Below are 23,182 nucleotides of genomic sequence, written 5' to 3' on the forward strand. Positions count from 1 at the left end.
ACGATTGTGATGAAAGTGCTCGGGCAGCCGAATTTCTCCATGATCTTCCAAAGGCCTTCCCAGCTGACCGTATCGAAGGCCTTGGTCAGGTCAACGAAGGTCGTGTAGAGGTCGCAATGCTGTTCCATGCACTTCTCCTGGAGCTGACGAGCAGCAAAGATCATATCACTGGTCCCACCACCCACACAGAAGCCACATTGGCTCTCAGGGAGGTGGCCTTGCTCCAGGTGCTCCAGCAAGTGGTTCAGCAGGACACGGGCCAAGATCTTGCCTGCTATAGACAGGAGGGATATTCCTCTGTGGTTATCGCATGCCTGGCAATTGCCCTTCCACTTATAGATGTGCACGAAAGTCTGGGAGAGAAGAGGAATCAGCCTCAATACCAAGCTCAAAGTCTACCATGCTGTGGTCCTCACCTCCCTACTCTATGGCTGGGAAACCTGGACTGTGTACAGATGGCATGAGAAGCTGATCAACAACTTTCATCTGCGGTGCCTCCGAAACATTCTCCACATTCACTGGCAGGACAAAGTCTCGGACACAGAAGTCCTGAAGCAGGCAGACCTTCTCAGTGCCACCACTGTCATGTGCAAGGCCCAGCTGAGATGGGCAGGCCACGTCTCCCACATGCCAGCTGACTGTATTCCAAAGCAGCTCTTCTACGGGGAGCTCTGCTCTGGCAAGTGCACAGTTGGAGGGCAGCGAAAGCGCTACAAGGACAGTCTAAAAGTCTCCCTAAAAGACTTCAACATCAGCATTGAGTCCTGGGCGTCTCTTGCCTCCGACAGACCCTCCTGGTGCCAACTCACCACCAAAGGAGCCCACGCAGCAGAGGAACGCAGGTCCCGTCAAGCCGAGGAGAAGCGAGCAGTACGCAAGGAAAGAGCCACCAGTACTAACAGCACAGCCCCTACCCACTTCTGCCCTACCTGTGGGAGAGGCTTCCTTGCCCGGATTGGTCTCATCAGTCACCTCCGGACACACCATAGAAATTTATTTTTAACAACCTAGATGTCTTTGGTCATCTTAGACTACGAAGGACGAACAACATAGCTGATAAAAATGGTATTAACTAAAGGTCATACCACTGAATTGTACTGAGCATCTTTACTGCAAGTAATAATATATTTTTCACATCATTTAACACACCATTAGGAGATTTCTTTCAAGCTAAGCTCAACAGAGAAATAAATGAAGGGGTGCATTGAAAAAGACCCCAAGTGACATCTGATAGACTGCATGACTCTCCTAGCAAATTGCTTTTTGTTTCCTAGTATGAAAAAAGGAGAATTCAACATGAGATCTTGAGTCAGTTAAGGCTTTTATCCACGCACCCCTTCAAATGGTGTTTCTCTCCTAAAAAAGCAAATTGGCTCCCACTTTTTAACGCAAAAATTAAAATGGCAAATAGGTGACTAAATATGTCACAACCTAAAGAAAAGATAACATTTCTGCTTCGAGATAAATTATTTTCATTTGAATGCTGTAAAGAACACTTTGTCAGGAAATGCTGGCTTGCAGTGAACTTTTTAATTTGTTTTATCACTTTCATTTCTTTCCCATTAAAATAGTTTATAATACAGGACCAAAGACAAGTCTATTGAAAGACTCTAATATGTTAATGTAAGAAATGATTTGTCAGCAAATTAATTATCTTCCCTTTCAGATTACTTGTCCATTCCCAAGGGAAACCTCCCAGGTCCAATAGTTTCTGAAAGTTCTGTCCATATTGTGCAAGACAGAGTGACCCCCCCCCCCCACCTTTCACTACATTTTGCTAAAAAATTATACATAATATGATTATGAAGTGGATGAAGTTTGAGAAGTGTTTCTAATACTCCCGCTTTTTCAATGGAATCATCTTAAACACAATAATAAATTTCAAACTTCCTTTATTGACACGTACTTGCAAGGGTGATGTAGCAGCTCTCGTAAGGTCTCACATGAATGGCTCGCTACCATTTGAGAGAACAATAAAACAAACAACAGAAACAATGCCCCTAGCCCTAAAAAAATAACAGCTGCTAACAATGAAGAGAATTACAAGCTTACGAGAGCTGCTACACTTCTGATTTTCAAGTCATTTAAACAAACCTTTTGGCAGCTTTTCCAAACCTCACTTCTTCTCGAAGCAGAGAAAAATGAGGTTCGTGTGATGAGAGCCCAAGCATTATCTGGTAAAGTAAGAAGATCAATAACATCCAGCATAAACAAAACAATAATTATATTTAAAGTAAGACCAATGACCAAAAAGGAAGAAGAGTACGATCAGGTATCTTTGATGGCAAATAAAGGAAGAATTTAGGGTTTTATTAAGACAAAAAGTCACCACACTGTAATTTTTAGTAATCTTATTGTATTTCTTAAATGTGATTCTTATATGTACTATTAAAGCTGTGGTTTCGTAGATATTTTCATTTGTTTACTTTTAAAGTTCTACAGGACCCTTTTGATAACAGTACTATTAGTACTGATGGGCTTATGCTGTTTTAACATTTGTTTTACTATTATTATTATTATTATTATTAGTATTAGTATTAGTATTAGTATTAGTATTATTATTATTATTATTATTATTATTATTATTATTATTATTAAAGATTTGTACAGCTATTGATGATATTGAAGCTGGTTTTGTCATTAGCTCCGGGCAACAACAAGTTGCCTAGGGAAGCCAAGAAACACCCCTTGTTTGCTTTTTCTCTTCTTTCTACATCTCCAGCACCTTTCTAAGAATTCTTGCCGACCCCAACAATGCACATCTCTGGATCAGTCCAACAAGAATGCCCACCTCAATGGCTCTCAGATTGTCATTCAATCTCAGTGGTATTGATCCCAACGCTCCCACTACCACTGGAATAACCTTTGTCCTCACACCCCACATTTTTCGAACTTCTCTTGCTAGATCTTGATACTTTTCAACTTTTTCATCTTCCTTCTCTCTCACCCTATTATCCTCTGGAATTGCCACACCTATAATCTGACAGCTCTTGTCTCTCTTGTCAATGATCACCAAATCCGGTCTCTTAGCCCCTATTTCATGGTCTGTTCGCACACTGAAGTCCCATAGAAGTTTGTAATCCTCATTTTCAAGCACACTGTCTGGAACATGGTCATACCATCTCTCCTTTCGTTCACACCCACATTTTCCTGACAGGTCCCAATGGATTGCTCTAGCCACGTTATCATGTCTCCTTTTGTATTCTTTTTGTGCCAGTTTCAAGCACGAACTTACAATATGGCTAATGGTCTTGTTACTCTGCTTACAGATTCTACATTTCGGGTCATTCTGTGACTTGTCAACCATCGTTTTAATATAGTTTGTTCGTATTGCTTGATCTTGTACAGCAATGATAAGAGCTTCTGTTTCTCTCTTGAGCTTTCCTTCTTTTAACCAGGTCCATGTTTCCTCACTTCTTTGTTCTTCACCCTGTCTTGCAAACTGTCCATATAACAGCTTTTCTTTCCAGTCTTGAATATTTTCAGTTCTTCTCATCGCTTTAAAGTTGGCAGCTGTTTCTCTATTCTCATCCCCATCCCTCCTGACGGCTTTTAACAGTTCTTCCTCGCTTGTTTGGACATAACATTCTAGCGAAATCTTTGCTTGATTGACACAATCCTCTACGGATATCAAACCTCTCCCTCCGTCCTTCCTTGGCACCTAAAGTCGTGCCACGCAGTCCCGTGGATGGAACCCTCCATTCATGGTTAGCAATTTTCTTGTTCTGCGATCTAGGTCCCGAAGTTCTTGTTTCCTCCATTCAAGTATTCCTCCTGCATATCTAACGAATGACACTGCCCAGGTGTTTATGGCTTGTATCAAGTTTCCACCATTCAACTTCAACTTTTTTAACGCGTCGTAAGTATTCTTTCCTGATTTTGTCCTTCATTTGGTCATGAAGCATGTCACTGGCCTCAAGCACTCCTAGATACTTGTACCCTTCACTTTCTTCCATTGCTCTTATTGTAGTGTCATCTGGTAGTGTTATGCCTTCTGTCTGTGCCAGTTTGCCACGTTTTATGACCAAGACAGCACACTTCTCAATGCCAAATTTCATACCGATGTCATTGCTGAATATTCTCACTGATTGTATCAGTGAGTCCAGTTGGCACTCACTTCCGGCATAAAGCTTTAGATCATCCATAAAGAGAAGGTGATTGACCTTTGCATTGTTGGCATATGTGTATCCCACTTCGCACTTTCTGAGAACTAGGGACAGCGGAATCATGGAGACCACAAAAAGGAGGGGGGATAGGGAATCACCCTGGAAGATGCCTCTTTTGATGGAGACACTTCCAAGACTTTCTCCATTTGATGTAAGTTCCGTTTGCCAGCCATTCATGGAATTTTCCAGTAAGGTCTTAACATTTTGAGCTGCACCAAATAGTTCTAGACATTCAAGAATCCAGGAATGCGGTATCATATCGTAAGCCTTCTTATAATCGATCCAGCCCATTGCAAGATTCTTCTTTCTTGATTTGGCCTCTCGTAAGACCATTTTATCAATAAAGAGCTGGTCATTGGTTCCTTGGGAGCCTTTCCTGCAACCTTTCTGTTCATCCAGTAGTACGCTCTCGGTATCCAGGAATTCGTAGAGCTTGTCAGATATTATCCCTGTTAGCAACTTCCACATTACAGGTAAACAGGTTATGGGGCGGTAATTTCCTGCTACTGTGCCTTTCTCTGGGTCTTTCATTATAAGGACAGTTCTTCCCTTGGTCATCATCATCATCATTATTATTATTATTATTATTATTATTATTATTATTTTGGTTATGTCACCAAGGAATTAAAGGTAGACTACTTCAGTACATGTACATGTTTAACAATAATAATAACAAATAATTTTTATACAGGATAACTCTTCAGTACACAAGTACTGTTATCAAAGGGGTCCTGTTTAAAAGAAAAATGTAAAATATATGTTGTGAATTCCTTTAATGACTTAAAATTTCTCAATTAAAGCTCAGCATAAGATATTCTCTCACACATTGATCGCTTTCATAACAAGAATTTAAATGCAACATGATCGCTTCCCATCTCAAGTCTCTAAAAAATCACTAATTAACGCAACACCTATGTTGCGTCACAGCAACTTCTGACACACTCCCCCAACATGTCTCTGAAGGAGATATACATGACCGTTCACAGGAAAACATGCTTTATTGCTTATCCGTTAAACAGCTAAAACTATCGTAAAAAGCTGGACCGGTAACGTGCATATCATTAGTGAATCAAATTCGAGGATTTAGGATTCCGGTCAGCTCTGATGCTTGAGAAAGAAATAAATATCGTTATTCTGCTCTTTAACTGAGCCATTGCTGTCTCTGATCAGTATTTCTGTGGAACGTCACGATAATTCATTAGTCTGCTTGTAATAACCATAAAGTCTATGGCCCTATGATGGGACTTCGTTCACTCAGCCATTGTCATGCACATTGCAGTGTAACTAAATATGAGTAGATTCTCTCAGGTCTCCCTTGCCGTACGATAAACTTCCTCAGTCTCTTCAGGTACTCTGCAATTTCTAGCTTCAGTAAGAGATCAGATAAACTCCTCATGTAAGGCTGCAGGCATATAAGAGGACACTATACCTTCCCTTCTTGTTGCTTAGATACTTGTTATCGTATAGGTATATTCTGTGGTGGCTTGTACAACTGGTTCGTCTGCTCTCTGGACAACGCCCATTTTCTTCTGATCCTCAATAACTTCTCCATATTCACAAGTCAGGTTCTGGTGCCCAACCCTCTTGTTCAGACTTCCAAGTCAACACAAACTTCCCTCTTTGTTGTTCGGCAACACAGGATGATCTCCCCGCCAGGGCAGACCAGTCTCATACCAACCATCTTTGTCTCACACAAGTTGCTCTTTGAATTCAGCATACACGCTAACCTCGCCGTTTGAGGGTGTGGCGGAAAAGTCAAGTACATCAAGGCAGCAAAGTTCCTTGTAATCCAGGTGTGATGTCCGCATTCGTAACAAGTTTGCTAGGTCTAGAGGTTCTTTACCTGGCGACATGATGATCCAGGAAAAGTTTGTCAACTCAGCAACAGACTGAGCAGGTTCGCTGACTTTCAGGGCGGGCAACGCTTGGTGTTCAGAGTGTTCATTACGACCCCCAACAAAATGGGGGTTCTCTGCAATCATTTCTCCACACTTTGGGTTATCAAGGAAAAGTAGCTGTCCTTTATCTACTCTAGTGACTTCTGCAGGCATTGAAAACTTTCCATCAACTTAAGAAATCTCAATCATTGCCAGCTCATCTTCTCTCATTGAAGTTACAAGTGACATCTCTGTCTTTCAGACTTCTTTCTTTTGCTTACCACTTGAAATTCGGTCTAAAAGCACAGCAGATGCATAGAAACCTGCTGCTCCTGTGTCCAACAATGCTTGAGATATCACTCCAACAAGTGACATCTCTACCTTTCAGACTTCTTCCTTTCACTAACCACTTGAAAGTCGGTTTAAAAGCATGGCAGATGCATAGCAACTTCCCACTCCTGTGTCCAACAATGCTTGGCATTTAATTCCCTTGACTTTGACAATAACAACTGGATATGTCAAGTGAGCCATTGTCATTCCTGTGTTGACAAGGAGTGCATCGATTTTGCTTTCTTGACAAATGGACGTATGATGTTTTTGATTGCATATTTGACACCTTAATTGGCTCTTACACTCATCTGCATGATGTCTTGCTCTGGTGCAATTAAAACACAGTCTTTTCTCTTGAAGTATTTTATGCTTCTCATCTACTCCAGTGACTTTAATACAATCAATTGACCTGTGCTTGGTATCTTCACAGTAAACAGGGTGGTTTTAGAGGTGGATCTCCATTCTGTGGGCTCTTCTCTGTGATGCTTTCTTCTAATAAATTGATGTCAGTCCACTTCTTTAGTTCTACAAGCAGATCTTTAAAACCCAAGTCCTGCCATCCTTCAATTCCACACATCAGATTGGCTTTGATTCCTTTGAGCTTATCCAAAGTAGATCTTAGGGGTGTAACAATTCATATTTCTTGCAATTCGATTCAGTTTCCATTATTGCCTTTCAATTTCAATTATTTCAATCAATTGTGCAAAACATTAATGTTTTGAATATGGCCTCGTGTCCTTTACAATAAAAGCACTGATAGACTTTGTTATCGCCATTGCCCTGTTGCCTGACCGTGGCAACTTATTCTTCATAACATCCTGAATTTTTAACTGTCCTGTTCCAGTACAGTTTTTCGTACCCGGTGTCTTTGAGTCCAACACTTCTGATATCAATGCTGTGTTGACGTTTTAAGCATGCGCTCATGCTTGAAGTTGAACCAGCACAATATTAACACTAGAATGTTGCTGAGCAAATTTTGCAGATAGTTTTAGACTTGTCTGTTGTACCATCTATAGCCGGAAAACCATAACATTTCCACACAGTGGATCGAAAAGATGCAGGTGGATTCACAATCCCTTGGTCATATCTCACCATGCTTGAGAACCTGACAATGAGCATGTCCCATATGGTTTGCCTTATTTGGAAATTCTCAATTCTCACATTTTAAAAGAGTTCTGGATTCTGATTTCACAATATAATAACTCACTGAGGGCACCCTGGGAAAGGTATGCAAAAAATCGAACCGAAATCATGGAATCAAAGAATCCTGAATCAAACCGAACGGTCATAATCACAATTAATCAAGAATTCGATTAATCGTTACACCACTAGTAGATCTGATGTTTGCTTTGACATCTGAGAGCTGTCCAAGTGTGTCCAAACTTTGTACATTAAATCTTAGTTGCTTGTCAAATTCCTTGACCTTTTGTGGATTTGTTCCGCTGACAACCAGCAGCTCCATGATATTCTTCACAAAAGCATTTTCGATTTCTGTTGGCTGACTATATTCTGCTTTGAGGATGGCTTTCACATTTTCGTATCCCTCCTCAGTGAATGGTAATCCGTCAATATCAGCTTTCATGTGTTTCTCTACTAGCCCGTCAAATATCCAAATTTAGTGAGGGGTGGCAGGCCAGTGGAGTCTATTTCAGAAGTAAATTTCCCCCAGAAGGGAAGCTGCTTCTATCTTTCCATTGAACTTCATTATTGACAGCTTGGGAAGTTTGGCTGCTGAAGATAATTTCTTCTCTTTGATCATAGACTTTAGCACGTCCACAACATTGACTACACTTGTAATTGATGTTTGGAGGCGTTCAGAGGCTAGTCGGTCTCGTTTGCCGATGATATCATCCATCTTGTTGAGCTTGAAGTGCAGCAGTTTGATTTTCCCATAATTAACTTGGCTAATTGCTTCTCTGTCATTGTTACTCGGTTTAAATACTTTGCTCTTGTTTGAACGCTCTCACTGATAACTGTGCCGACGGAGGTGCCACTTGTGTCATGAATTCCTTTAATAACCTTAACTTACTCATTTAAAGCTCATTATGAGGTATTCTCTCTCACACACATTGATCGCTTTCGTAACAAGACTTAAAACGCAACACAATCCCTTCCCATTTCAAGGTCTAAAAAATCTCTAATTAGCACCACACCTATATTGTGTCACATCAATTTCAGACATATAAACTAAACTAAGTTCAAAGATAAAAAGGTAAAATAACTATCTAACAATATGCTAATACTGATAGCTAATGCGAACTACGTTAATTACACTATGAATGTTTTAAACAAGTTACTGATTTGAATTTCATGTTAAGCCACATCATGGATGTAACAAGTAAATGTTATATACTCCACAGAATGTTGTCCTTGATTTCCAAACATGTATTATGCATGAACATGACTATGATGGTAACTTTGGTAACCTGGATGTTGGCATTCTGTTCATTAAGGTGGTTGTGAGAAGCATAAGGTAATAGTGGCAGTTACAGTATACATGACTTTATGGGACAAATGCATTTAATATTCATAAACATTAGATTAAAGGAGGATGCAGTAGGCTAGATATATGAGTGGTTAATTAAAGTACTGAATTTCACTAACCAGATCAGCATCCAAGCCATATAAACAGTGCCTTGTGTTGGGATCATAGGCAGCATGCATCTTCTCTGATCTGATAAACTCCATTATCTTATGCTCACCTTCACCAGGTGTCTGATAGAAAACATTCATAGCATTAACATCCCAAGTAATAATATTATATATACACTATACCAAGCCTACAAATAATTTTTGTCTATAGGCAGGTCATTTGTCAGGACAAGGACAAGTTTTGACCTGACAAAAAGCCAGTCTGGTCGGACAAAAAAAATTGTTTGTCGTTAGAAATTAAAAAGAGACATTTGAGACGTTTTGATGTTTCAGTGTAGACTCTTTGCCAAAATATGGGTTGCAAATTTGAAAAGCTTAAGAATGGCTGACTGTTAGGATCGAGAAACGCCGGTCAACGTCCCATTTGACAAATCGCTCATATTTTGCCCAAAGATACCCTTAAGTGACCTAATTCTAAAAATCATATTTAAAGGTTCCAGCGCATTTTTATTTTTCAGAAATTCGCGAAAATTTGAAAGCGCGGTCAAAGTGCGGTTTTTTGTGTAATAAAATTACCGAAATAAGGTGCGAGGACAAAGCGCTGCATAATTTATCTCAATGCATACCCTAGTCTCGATTTTGGTCACTCCAGTGACCATAGATTGAAAACGTGACAGAAAATTGGCGTTACTTTCGATTCTCACCAAATTTGGACAGTGGGATGATCTCAACATTAGCCAATAACAGGCCATTTTTCAGCTCTTTTCATCATATCCCCCCCTCGGGAGATTTTTGGCAAGTTAGCTAATTAAGTATGCAAGCCAACGTAATGGCGGACGCTCTCGGCGAAATGTTTATTTGCTCAAAATTGGGGCAAAATCTTTCGGAGATGGAAGTCAGGACATTTGTAAGGATACAGAAAGTAATTTGGGACCAGTTGCTGGCTTCTAAGGCTGAATTTATCCAGAAGTAAGCTGTATTTTCGTTTTCGTGCCAAAAGCCACGCAGTGAAATATTATCGCCTTGTTATGCTATCCTGTTCTGTTTTTTCTCTTGGTCTTTTTTCTAGCCTGCCGAGGCCATTCTTTCGTCTAAATCAGTTGAAAAAAGTTCGAAAATGATGTTCCCATTCAAGTTTAAGCTCTCAGGTGATAATTCTCGAGTTTTTTGGCCGAAACGTCGGCTTTGTTATGTCCGTGTTTTTCGGTTCCTATGGGCGACCGTAGCGCCCTTTGTTAGGTCAAGTCTGAGAAGTGAGGTCGCAAAAAAATTCTAATTAATTCTGGTTTTGTTCGATTTCGCTGAAATTTTAACACGATAAAGCTGGATTGTTAAGGAATAGATTTACATTCTACCGATGTGTGGTAGCTATTAACACTAAAGTGATATATCGCTTCAAGGTCAGGGTTTTGAAGAGACTTTTTTTACAACGTGTGGGTTCGGCGTGATTTTGTAATCGGAGGATTTTGTTGACCCCAAAGGAAAAAATATCCCGAAAAGGTCATTTCATCGACGATTCAAACGAATATAAATATGTATATGTTCCGAGCTAACTTTCTGGTGAAAAAATATAATTTTTGACGCGCGCTGGGTTTTTAATTTTTTTCCCGCGAAACACAGGGTATGTGAAGAGTTTAAGCCTTAAAATAAACTCAATTGACTTCAAACTTCACACAAATGTGGAACAACCACTCTAATTTATTCCTCGCTTTAAACTAATCTCAGATATGTTGATATAGTGGTTTTCTGAACCATTTTAAAAACAGCTATGAAGCGTGTGAAAAATAACGATAAAATGTAGGTCATGTTTAGCAGCATAAAAATGCATCTGGTACCTCACTTTCCGATTATTTTACTTTACAGCCTTAAAATATCATTATTAAAGATATACCATGCCAAGTTTCATGCTCGAACTTGCAGTATTTCCCTTTGTGAAAAACGAAAATCTATGTCAATGTGTTGGGCGCAAATAACACAATAATCATGCACGAACAAGAGACAAATCAATTTCAATGGCGAAAGTAAAAGGCTGTCATTAATTAGAATCCCGTCAATTCACTGCTATCAGTAGAAACATAACGTCCACTGCATAAAAACTGTTTTTAGACGTTTTCGAACCATTGCGCGTTAACTTTGTTTAATTTTGTGTCCGCCGTCATGTCTAGATTGTCATCGCGTGTATTTCCTTAATGTAAACAACACATGAATGGTTGTCACAACAAACGCAAGAGGTTTCCTGGAACCTTAATGTTTTCGATTCACCAAAACGCTTTAAGTTCGTTAAGACACAATAATGGGTCAACTTGGAATGCTGTTTAGCATCAAGGACGTTAAAGGACTGTAAATTAATCGAGTTGAAATATCTTGAAGCAAATCAAAATCGCGCCCTTATTCTAATTTGGTAAACAGCCGATCTCCGTTCAAGTTCAAGAAGTCGAGAGGTTAATCCGGCAATGTATTACCGGTACAACAACAAAATCAAACCGAGATCATCAAAAGTTTAAGTTTAAAAGTGTAAGTTTAAAAGTGTAGTGGCAAGTTCCAAATAAATTTCGCCTATATAAATTGGAAACAAGATGTGAAACGGTCTGACCCGAAACAAATAAACAAAATATTGATACGACTAATTTAACCCGAAAATGTTACAGAAAACATACCTAAAAGCCGTCGATTCCCCTCAATACCACTCCGCATTGCCTCAAAGAGCCCAAGCTTTCTGCTGTAAGAATCAGGGACCTCATGAATATGTATTTATTATATCGGCAACCATGCTGCGTGGCTGATATTCGAGACTCAGTAAAAGTTGTCACACAACCGTACAAGCAGCCCAGTCACGCTTTCACTGCTCTTGCGCAAATTTCCAACATTTTGCAATTTACATGAACCGACTACAAGTTTAAAGTAGTGACAGTAGATTGAAATGCGCTTTTTGAAGCTGTCCTATCGAGGAACAATTATTTCTTGTTTCTGAATGGCTCTTAGTTGTAGCTACAGTCGGGGAGGGGGGGAGAGGGTATTCCCGGAAATTTCAGATATCTGTATGCCGTGGAAGATTAAGTGGTCTCCAGCTCTTAACACCAACACTGAAACACTAGATGATTCTCCAAGTATCACAGGGATCACTAAGCTAAATAATTTTGAGTGTAGCTCCGCTGAGTCAATTACCTGTTGGCGCACATATTGCATTGACCGTGGACAGGTGGAAAAACAGTTAAACCGGAAAAGCCTATTGCACATTGTAATTTAGCGTTGTCCAACACGCAGTAGGTCTGGTTGTAATGTTAATCGTATTTGAGAGATGGGCGTGGCCGGGAGCCACGAGTCAAGTCAGTCAATTTGCCATGCTTAACCGAGAAGAGTGATAGTGAGCCACTAGTGGAAGGACAGCAGATTGTCCCTACGCTTTACCCTAATAGGCCTCTGTGTTATTCTAATGAACTGATGCTGAGCTCGCTCCAGGGGTCGATGAGATGAGAGACCCTGGGAACAAGGTTGAGACGATTCGGCCGTTAGTTTTTCCTCTTAACTGTCTTCCTCCTCTACTCACTCCCCTTCTCTACAAAAATTTAACGATCCTTCCCCCTCCCCTCCCCCCCCCCCCCCGCAAGAGGTGTTTGCTAAATACCAAAGAAGCCAAACACCGACAGTTCCTAAGAATACTTCCGCCAAGTGCAGTTGTTAGTAAAATACTTCAGAAGCACCTAGTATGAAGCTTTTCCATGCACGGGTGGGAGAGGTATATCTAGTCCCATGTCTTCGCACCCGCACGGTAGCATAGACAGTTTCAGGTTCTTTAGGTCACCCTCCATCGCCAAGGCACAGGAGTCTTGCTGGTCGTGTACCAAAGGATGCTGGAGCTGGAGTATTTCTACAACTTCCTTTGCCTGACTAAAATTTCTCTCCTCTTCAGATGCCTGAACATGCATCTCATCAGGATCACTTTGGCGCATTGCGGCACTTAGGTGAGAGAAAAACTAACACCTGAAAAAGAACGAATATTATAAGGATCACAGGCACTGCACATTCCCGCGCCACCAGTTCAGCGTCAAGCTTTCGGCCTGTCGTTTGACCAATGTGGAATTTTGCCATAAGATACGATTGCTGCTTGTCTCTGACTGCCCTGAGAGCCCAAACCTTTTTTAAAGCAACAAGGGCTTCCTGGTGACCTATTGTGGCTTGGAGTTAAGCGCCAACGCCTGCTCCAAGCAGGGTTTGTAGCACATTTTGGCTAAGTCCATAAGGGAATAGCTCTCCAGGGACTGAGTACATTTCTCCAGCGACAAGTGCCTCTCTAAAGTAGACAGCCTATAAAAGACACAAATGCAGCAGCCTTGAAGACACTAACACACCCCTACCATGCATGGTTACTATCCATGGAAACCTCAGCAGACGCTTACTCGGTCACACCCGTTGATAATGGCACTGATGTTAAGGTCGCAGTCACTCTTCCCGGTTAAGCATGGCAAATTGACTGACTTGACTCGTGGCTCCCGGCCACGCCCATCTAGTAGTATGTCACCCCAGTATGTGTCGAAAGAAAACTTGAGATTCTCTCAAATATGATTAACATTACAACCAGACCTACTGCGTGTTGGACAACGCTAAATTACAATGTGCAATAGGCTTTTCCGGTTTAACTGTTTTTCCACCTGTCCATGGTCAATGCAATATGCGCGCCAACAGGTAATTGACTCAGCGGAGCTACACTCAAAATTATTTAGCTTAGTGATCCCTGTGATACTTGGAGAATCATCTAGTGTTTCAGTGTTGGCGTTAAGAGCTGGAGACCACTTAATCTTCCACAGCATACAGATATCCGAAATTTCCGGGAATACCCTCTCCCCCCCTCCCCGACTGTAGCTACAACTAAGAGCCATTCAGAAACAAGAAATAATTGTTCCTCGATAGGACAGCTTTAAAAAGCGCATTTCAATCTACTGTCACTACTTTAAACTTGTAGTCAGTTTATGTAAATTGCGAAATGTTGGAAATTTGCGCAAGAGCAGTGAAAGCGTAACTGGGCTGCTCGTACGGTTGTGTGACAGCTTTTACTGAGTCTCGAATATCAGCCACGCAGCATGGTTGCCGATATAATAAATACAGATTCATGAGGTCCCTGATTCTTATAGCAGAAAGCTTGGGCTCTTTAAGGCAATGTGGAGTGGTATTGAGGGGAATCGACGGCTTTTAGGTATGTTTTCTGTAACATTTTCGGGTTAAATTAGTCGTATCAATATTTTGTTTATTTGTTTCGGGTCAGACCGTTTCACATCTTGTTTCCAATTTATATAGGCGAAATTTATTTGGAACTTGCCACTACACTTTTAAACTTACACTTTTAAACTTAAACTTTTGATGATCTCGGTTTGATTTTGTTGTTGTACCGGTAATACATTGCCGGATTAACCTCTCGACTTCTTGAACTTGAACGGAGATCGGCTGTTTACCAAGTTAGAATAAGGGCGCGATTTTGATTTGCTTCAAGATATTTCAACTCGATTAATTCACAGTCCTTTAACGTCCTTGATGCTAAACAGCATTCCAAGTTGACCCATTATTGTGTCTTAACGAACTTAAAGCGTTTTGGTGAATCGAAAACATTAAGGTTCCAGGAAACCTCTTGCGTTTGTTATGACAACCATTCACGTGTTGTTTACATTAAGGAAATACACGCGATGACAAACTAGACATGACGGTGGACACAAAATTAAACAAAGTTAGCGCGCAATGGTTCGAAAACGTCTAAAAACAGTTTTTATGCAGTGGACATTATGTTTCTACTGATAGCAGTGAATTGACGGGATTCTAATTAATGACAGCCTTTTACTTTCACCATTGAAATTGATTTGTCTCTTGTTCGTGCATGATTATTGTGTTATTTGCGCCCAACACATTGACATAGATTTTCGTTTTTCACAAAGGGAAATACTGCAAGTTCGAGCATGAAACTTGGCATGGTATATCTTTAATAATGATATTTTAAGGCTGTAAAGTAAAATAATCAGAAAGTGAGGTACCAGATGCATTTTTATGCTGCTAAACATGACCTACATTTTATCGTTATTTTTCACACGCTTCATAGCTGTTTTTAAAATGGTTCGGAAAACCACTATATCAACATATCTGAGATTAGTTTAAAGCGAGGAATAAATTAGAGTGGTTGTTCACATTTGTGTGAAGTTTGAAGTCAATTGAGTTTATTTTAAGGCTTAAGCAGCGCTTCGTCCTCACACCTTATTTCGGTCATTTTATTACATGGAAAACCGCACTTTGACTGCTCTTTCAAATTTTCGCGAATTTCTGAAAAATAAAAATTCGCTGGAACCTTTAAATATGATTTTTAGAATTAGGTCACTTAAGGGTATCTTTGGGCAAAATATGAGCAATTTGTCAAATGGGACGTTGACCGGCGTTTCTCGATCCTAACAGTCAGCCATTCTTAAAAAGTCACACAAGCGTTTCCAACATTTCCCATGACATCTAAGGAAAATGGGAAAAGTGATGAAACAATCTCTTGCATGGACAGCTTGTCAGTATAGAACCTCCCAATAACATTCAGAGACTTGAAAATTGGCCAAAATGAACTCTTCGACTTTTTCTGAAAGCAAGTTTCCTCTGAAAGTTTTCAGGGTCAATTGAATAAAAAATTTGCATCATTATTTAAAATGTGGAATTGGAGGTGTTCGTGACCATAAAGCATGCCTAATTTGTACATTCACGCTTTTCAAAAAACATGTCTGTGGTATGGAATCTATATTTCAACCACACTGACAGATGTAAAAAAACTATACAGAATTAAAAATTAAACTGATTTTTGATAATACGGACTAGTAAAATATTTGGTTATGTTTTAGAGGTTTTAAAGTTTTTGAAAGCGATTGCATTCAGATAAACGAAACGTGAGTATTTAGGCCATGTATTCAATTTCCATAATATTTTCATTGGGTCAATGTATTACAACTGGAAATTAATTCCACAACACTTGGTGGTAACAAACAACAAGTAATAACATAAGACCTCAGTTTTTAGTAGTTTTTCAGACAAACATAATTCAGACTAAGTGGGGCTTCACAATCTTTCACAACGCCACCGCAAAATGCGTAAATTAACACGTAGGAATAGTGGTGCTGATGTGATGTGTTTACAATTTGACATAACATTTGAGACGACGCACTGCGCATAAAATTCTCAGAATTGGAATAAAAACAAAACCGATAACAAAGCTTTTTTGCGTAGCATTGTGTGGCAGTATAACAAAATAACTTGTTCTATATTCAGCCACAGATTTTCAGTGAATATATTTTTCACTTTAGTAGAAATGCCCGGTCAGAGTGTCCGACCAGGCTAAGCTTTTACCTGTCAAAACCTCAAATTTACCGGACAATTGTCTGATGACCGACTGTTATTTGCAGGCTTGCTATACTGTGTGTGTGACTGCACACCCTGAAGGCATGAATTTCCAAACCTCTTTAGATAGAAATGCAAAAGTAGCATGAACTGTTGCACGAGGAAAGCATTAGTATAGATTCACTGGATTAAAACCCTGTGAATAACTAGGCCTTACATACATACAGACTGACAGAACAACCACCAGACAGACAGACAATTGAATCTCTGGCTACAACCACTTCTTATAAGCCACCACCTCTTATAAGCGACCAGTTTTCCAAAATGCCTAAAGTTTCTGAGTCAAATCACTATATTTGGAACCTCTTGGAAGCAATCACCTCTCGTAGGTGACTGCAACCACTTTTGGAGCTAAAAATTTAACATTTCCTTTTGTCTTTAGCCTCCCCTAACCAACCACTTGACAGATAATAGAGTCAAAATTGGACAATAAGTTATTGTAACATTATCGTGTTCTTGGATAGTACAAGAGAAGGAAATTTCTCCATGGGAAGTACCAGACTTGTTCTCAAAATTGACTTCTCACATGAATAAAACAATTAAAACTTGGGGTAAGTCTTTGCAGTTGCCATATGCTAATGAGGCAAAATTTTGATCCAAATTGTCTAAGCTCTTGTAAACAACCACCTACATGTAGGTTGGACATTTTGGGTGGTTGCCTACCGAAGGTTTGACTGTAGTCCTACACTAGAAATGACTCGCTGGCTTCTTGTACAAGTCACATATACATAGATACATGTGCATACTTTATTGAACCACAGGGAACACACAATTTTGTTGAGTAGGATTAGGGTAGTTAAAAGAGTAAGTTAGTTGGCAAAACCTTTGTCTCCTGTTATCATCTCTTTATACCCAAACATGTCCTACAAAACACTATAGATCTAATATAAACTCGTACCAGGGCCTTTTCGTGCTGTGCAAAAAATTTTATGGTGTCAAAAAAAACTTGTGGAAAAGGCAAGAAAGCGCAAGCACGTGCTGCATGATGCATTTGGTAACGGGATAACGGTACGATCATGTTGCGAAAAGCGATTTGAGAAAAAACTCTGCAAAAGAGGCTAAAATTCCCCGACTGTCATGAAAGTACTCAAAAACAAATTTGGCCAAGCTGCAAAAAAATCTTTTGACTTTGTTTTGTGTTTGTTTGGTTTCATGGAAGCTACCAAAATTTAGAGATTTGAGCAAATGATCAGATTGCATTCAAAATGTTTGGGCAAAGAGTTGCCTCCTTTATCAACATTATATGTAAACCAGAAAAAGTTTTGCACAGCGCAACAAGGCCCACAATCATGGACAAAAGTGTTGACACATTTGAGCAAAACAAATGCTTTCTATCAGCGTCCTTACTAATTTCAAAAAGCATTTTTTTTGTCGATAGCCAGCCCCCCCCTCCCCTTTTTCAAAGTTGAAATACGCTCCGTGGACACTGTCACATGGCTACAACAATGAAAAGTGTGTCAACTGCTTTTGTCCATGATTGTAGGTACGAGTTTAACCCTACAGTATTTTGCAGGACATGCTCACAAATAAAGAGAGGATAACAAGAGACAAAGGTTTTACCATCTATTCCTTTTATTCCTTTAATTACTCTCATCCAAGCTTATTTTCATGCCAAATGGAGGCTATTGTGTTTATTCCTTAAATATTTTTAACTACACACACAGCTTTGAAAAGTGTGGAACTGTTATTCCCCAGTTTTAGTTGAGGTAATTTACTCAGTCACAAGACGTGTTTAGACCAATTGCACGCAGGCAAAAATATTTCATGGATCATAATCAGAGGTGTTTGTAACTGTTTGGGTGATAATCATTAATCTTTGGAAGGGTTTGGATGATCTCTGGAACTGCTTGGAAAATGTCTAATTATCGTCAGAAATCTTTGGAAGGCTTCAGATGAAGTTTGACCCGCTTAGAAATACCGCAGATGACTGTTGGTAGTCGTTGAGTGTTTTCATAATAACTTTGAATATCTTTGGTGAAATTTACACAGTTGTTACAATTTTGCAGTGCTCTTAGCTAATCAGAATCAAGTACAGTTGAACCTCCAGTTGCGACCACTTCTCCTCAGTGACCAGTTTTCCAAACTACCAAAAGTTTTCAGATCAGATCACTATGTTTGGAACCTCTTGTAAGCGACCACCTCTCGTAAGCGACCGTAACCACGTTAAGAGCTAAAAGTTTGAAATTTTCTACTGTTTTTAACCTCTGGTAAGCGACCATTTGACAGATAATAGAGCAGAAATTGTAAGTTGTTGTAACCTTATCACATTCCTGGAAGGTACAAGAGACAGAAGTTTCTCAATGGGAAGTACCAGATTTTTTTTCTCAAAATTGACTTTTCATATGAATAAAACTTTGAAAACATGGGGTAGGTCTCTGCAGTTACCATATGCTGATGAGGCAAAATTTTGACCCAATATGATCTAAGCTCTCGTAAGCGACCACTTCCCACACATGACCACCAAGGCTTGACATTTTAGGTGGTTGTTCAGGGGAGGTTTTAACTGTAATTAAGTTGTTAAATGTTGATCTTTCAAGTAAATTTAACCTGAATTGAAGCTGTGGAAATAAGAATCTGAGGTCACATACCTCATGTCCAGACAGATATATTCTCAGCCCTTGCCAAGCAGGGTCAGTAGAAATCTTACAGTTGACAAAGAACTTTAACTGCTCATGAAGTCTCACCATGAAAGGGGTACCTAACAAAACAAGAAGACAAAATTAATACTGCACAGACACATTCATTCACTAAGAAATATATTTTGCATATAAAGATTGTACATGCATTACACATGAATGATTTCCTGGCAAATCTGGGGAGGCAGGGCAAGTAGAAAGCCCATGAAGTATAGATAATTTATTAGGAAACTAAAGCACTGTTGACACTGTTCAAAGGTTCATAACAAGAAATTCTAATTAATCAATGCACTGTAATTTGGGAGTTAACTGACAGAAGAAAATGCTACTCAATCCATACCTCCAGATCCCAACTAAATGAGTTTTTAGACAGCCCGGGGATTGCGGAATTAAACAACAAAATTAGTTAGCACAATGCTGCTTTTTGTGAGAACTTGATGCCATGTATTCAAAGACAATGCCAAATACTGAGCATAAGCATAATATATAGATTTAGCCAAGCCTAAAAAAGAACTCCTGATTTGGCTCGAGCCTGCAATCCAATCAAAAACCTGGGCAGCGGTCAACTTCAAAAACCACATGACCTAGCCTGGGACAAAGTGAAGATGGCAGATGTGCCTTTGTGTGCCCCACCTATTCCTGCTTAAAAATGAAGAACAACAACAAGACGTCGTCAAGCTGTGCTTGGAGAAACTCAAACTTATCGAAGAGAAATTGGACAAAGTCCTCCTCATACTTAGCGAGTTCAACCACCTTAAAGCAAGAGTTGCAAAACTCAAAGAAGAAAAACAGAGCATGACAGAATCCCTTCAATTCATGCAGGAAGACATAAATGAGTTAAAGTGCAATTAACTCCCCAATTTTGCTTTCATGGCCACAACCAAACAATAGCAATGAATGGGGTGAGTTGGCCTGTAATGTCATTGAAGGACTAACAATGTTTTGCTTCTGAGAAGAAGATATGCAAACATGTGATAGCTTGATTCAAAATTGTTGCAGAAATATGCAAGGTAGATGTGTTGTTCAAGAGAGTAGCAGTACAGCAAGCTTAGGAGAGAGCTATCCTCTTCCTTCAATACCTCTGTCTCGATGGCACTCATCCCGAAACGAGAAAAAGACAAAAGAGAGTGTGCTGACTTGTGCAAAGTCGGACCGAAAGAGGGAGCCATCAAGCAGTTCTCCGATCCCAGGTTCATTGCTTCTGTAATCAAAGGGCTCTTGGAGCCAGCTCATTCATGTAAGGGCTAATTTGCAATATGCTCTTTGGATTTGAAATGTTGGTGCAGTTGAAAAAGGGCAAAAGCTGGCTTTCAGTCCCCCTAACATTTCTGTCAAAGGCAAATTATACAGTTCTTAAGAGTAACAAATATGAGGGTGTCCAAAAATCAAATTATATACATATAATATATGGTGTTGGTCTGTGGTAGCTTTTTACGAGCTTGGGTACACCATAAAATCTCGAGGCTTCGACACAGAAAATTTGCGTGCTCTGGCTCCGGAGCTCTTATAGAATAATACCTTCAAAAATCACAATTGAAACCGGCTCTGAGAGTACTAAGTACTCTTAAAGCTGGTTTTGATTGTGATTTTTGAAAATATCAAGTCTTGATATTTGTTCAGAAATGCCAAGCAATTCTAAATAATGTTTTGGTTTTGTAGTGGACGAATTCTCTTAGCCTTGGTATACTATAAAAATCTTGATTCACAGTCAAGGGCATGGTTGTTCAAAAAACTAGATACCTGGTAGTCAAAAATTCATAGATAATCAATTCTAGAAAAAAATTATAATTGTTAGTATCAACTGAAACCTCCCAAGAGTATTTGAGTATCTTGACCTTTGGTCAGAAACACCAAGCAATTTTATACAATGTTTTTGGGTTTGCAAGTCACAAATTGTCTGAGCTTTGTGTGACTCATGGGCATCGTTTTTCAAAAAACTATTTACCCGGCAGTCAGAAATTATTTCCATTTTTCCACCATAATTTCCATTCAAACCTGCTGAGAATGCTTGACCTCTGTGTAGAAATACCATGGGATTTCCAAACTTATCAGGCCTCTACATTGAATTGTTCACTTGGACTCAGCATGGAAGCACACTGAACACGACGAAAGTTTGCCACAGGTTGCATGACATTGTTGATAGGTACTGAGTGATGGCGGAGATTTGCAGAACTTTTTGCTAATCTTTGTTAAAAAGCAGCTTATTCGATATTCAACGGCCAGTTTTTTAAAAAAGTGTGTTTATAATAGATATGAATTTAAAAATTAAAACATTCATAATAGTCAAGTACTAGCTCATGGTTTAAAATTTTTGACTGCCAGGTATCTGGTTTTTAGAACAACCGTGCCCGTGCGTCTAGATCAAGATTTAATATATAGTATGCCGAAACTAAGAGAATTCATCCACTACAAAACGAGAACATTATTTAGAATTGCTTGGCATTTCTGAACAAATATCTACAACAAGAAAGTTGTGCTGTGCATATATAAGAAATAGAGCTTCTTTCTCAAAATTAGACTGTTCACAGGCTCCCTACTGACACACGCGAAAGAAAAAGCGAGCAAAGTGAGCACAAAGCACGTGGGGGTGGGGGTGGGTTTGCAAGCGAAGTGAGCAATAAGTTAAGTCAAGTCTTCAGTTTTGCGCTGGCATCCAGTCATCTCCCGACTCTATTTGCATGTTCAACGATGGAATAAAAATACAAGAAAATAGAGGGCTGTGAACAGTCTACTCAAAATCACCTAAAGTACAATTTCTCAAATTTTAAACATTTCAAACAAATATGAATTAACTTCTACTGAAAACCATTCCATATCAGTCCTTTCTTTGGCAACAATTCAGTACATCTACATGTATATATAAATTACTTGCTAAACAACCATTATCCTCATTGACAATGGTTCATTCACTTGTTGGCATTTACCAATACGTACAACTAAATATACGGCAAATTAATCATATCACATTTTTTTTCTTAAGGAATAGTCAACAACACGTACGTCCTACAATGAAGTGATTAAGGTTAGTGAGGCTTTGAACTGCTGAGCTAGCTATGTAGTTTTGGATTTTATATACAACCACACACACAAGCTACACACATGAAATCAACAACCCGCAGGCTGAGTTTCTCAAAGGTCCTTCAGCATACGCAGTATTGCTTTGTTTTTTGAGCAAAGAAATATATCTATCTCAGTTACAAACTTTAAATGAATCAAGCATTAATAAGTATTCAAACTATTTAGATTGGACTTTACGGATGGAGATTGAAGCACTGAAAGGAGAATGTGCTTGTTTTCGACTGAAATGCAACACTCGGTTATTAGCACAGGTAAAAAAAGACTTTTAAAACAAAAGAACAGCGAAGGAGAAATGTATTCATTTAACTGACACCACACTGAACCTTTTGTCAAGATCTTGTCATTGTTAATTACTCGTACGAAAGATGCAAATTTGCGTAACTCACAATGTTCATGTTTGCACACACTAATTCAGTCATTGACTTTGCATACATACGGTTGGTTGGCAATAACAAAGCGAAAAGACAAATTTTTCCCCAAATTTTTTCATGTTCATTGACATTTCTATAACCCTTCAATAGCTGTAAGTTATCTCTTCAGCCATGGTTTTAACCTTTATAAGCCAAATGGACTGGCAAATTGTCAATCATGACTTGCAGTGTGGCAGGCTCAACTGGTGACCCACACTTCGAAATGAAAAAATATATATATACATTGTAGCTGTCCTAATCGTAGCTAGACTCTGAATTGTATTGCTGGATGATACAGTTCTTTCACTTAAAAGCCTTGTCTATTTTCAATAAAAGCACAAATACCCCATATGTTTTCACAGCACTCAAAACCCAGTCAAACATCTCTTGAGCATTTCAGCAATGTCCTTTGATGGCGTCACTAGAAGCCCGACCCAGATCCCATTATGCTTGACCACTGCATAAACATGGCAATCAGTGCACCTTCAAATGAGTTTTCAATACAGCTCACAGATTTTAAGCAGCTGCCTGGACTTCAGAAAACAGAATGGTAATACAAGTGAATATATGAAGGATCATATATTTGAGCTGTGGAGAAAGAATGATGTGAAGACAAGATCAATCATCGCAGTTATACACACAACTTAAGCAGTCATGAACTTAAAGCCTGAGGAAAAAAAATCAAG

General features: G+C 39.3%; 1 protein-coding gene across 1 annotated transcript in view; it reads right to left on the reverse strand.

Annotated features, from left to right (window-relative positions):
* The window catches only part of LOC110041816 (5'-3' exoribonuclease 1-like), a 247,804-nt gene that overhangs the window by 203,316 nt on the left and 21,306 nt on the right, over nt 1–23,182 (reverse strand). Inside the window, exons 5-7 of the mRNA XM_089283773.1 lie at nt 18,961–19,070; nt 8,978–9,088; nt 2,095–2,174 (exon numbers count right to left, since the gene is read on the reverse strand). Coding sequence (XP_089139899.1) covers nt 2,095–2,174; nt 8,978–9,088; nt 18,961–19,070 — 301 coding nt within the window. The remainder of the gene's footprint in view (nt 1–2,094; nt 2,175–8,977; nt 9,089–18,960; nt 19,071–23,182) is intronic.

Source organism: Orbicella faveolata, unplaced genomic scaffold (assembly GCF_042242905.1).
Source record: "Orbicella faveolata isolate gen_17 unplaced genomic scaffold, um_ofav_v1 contig_12, whole genome shotgun sequence".
Classification (NCBI taxonomy): Eukaryota; Metazoa; Cnidaria; class Anthozoa; order Scleractinia; family Merulinidae; genus Orbicella; species Orbicella faveolata.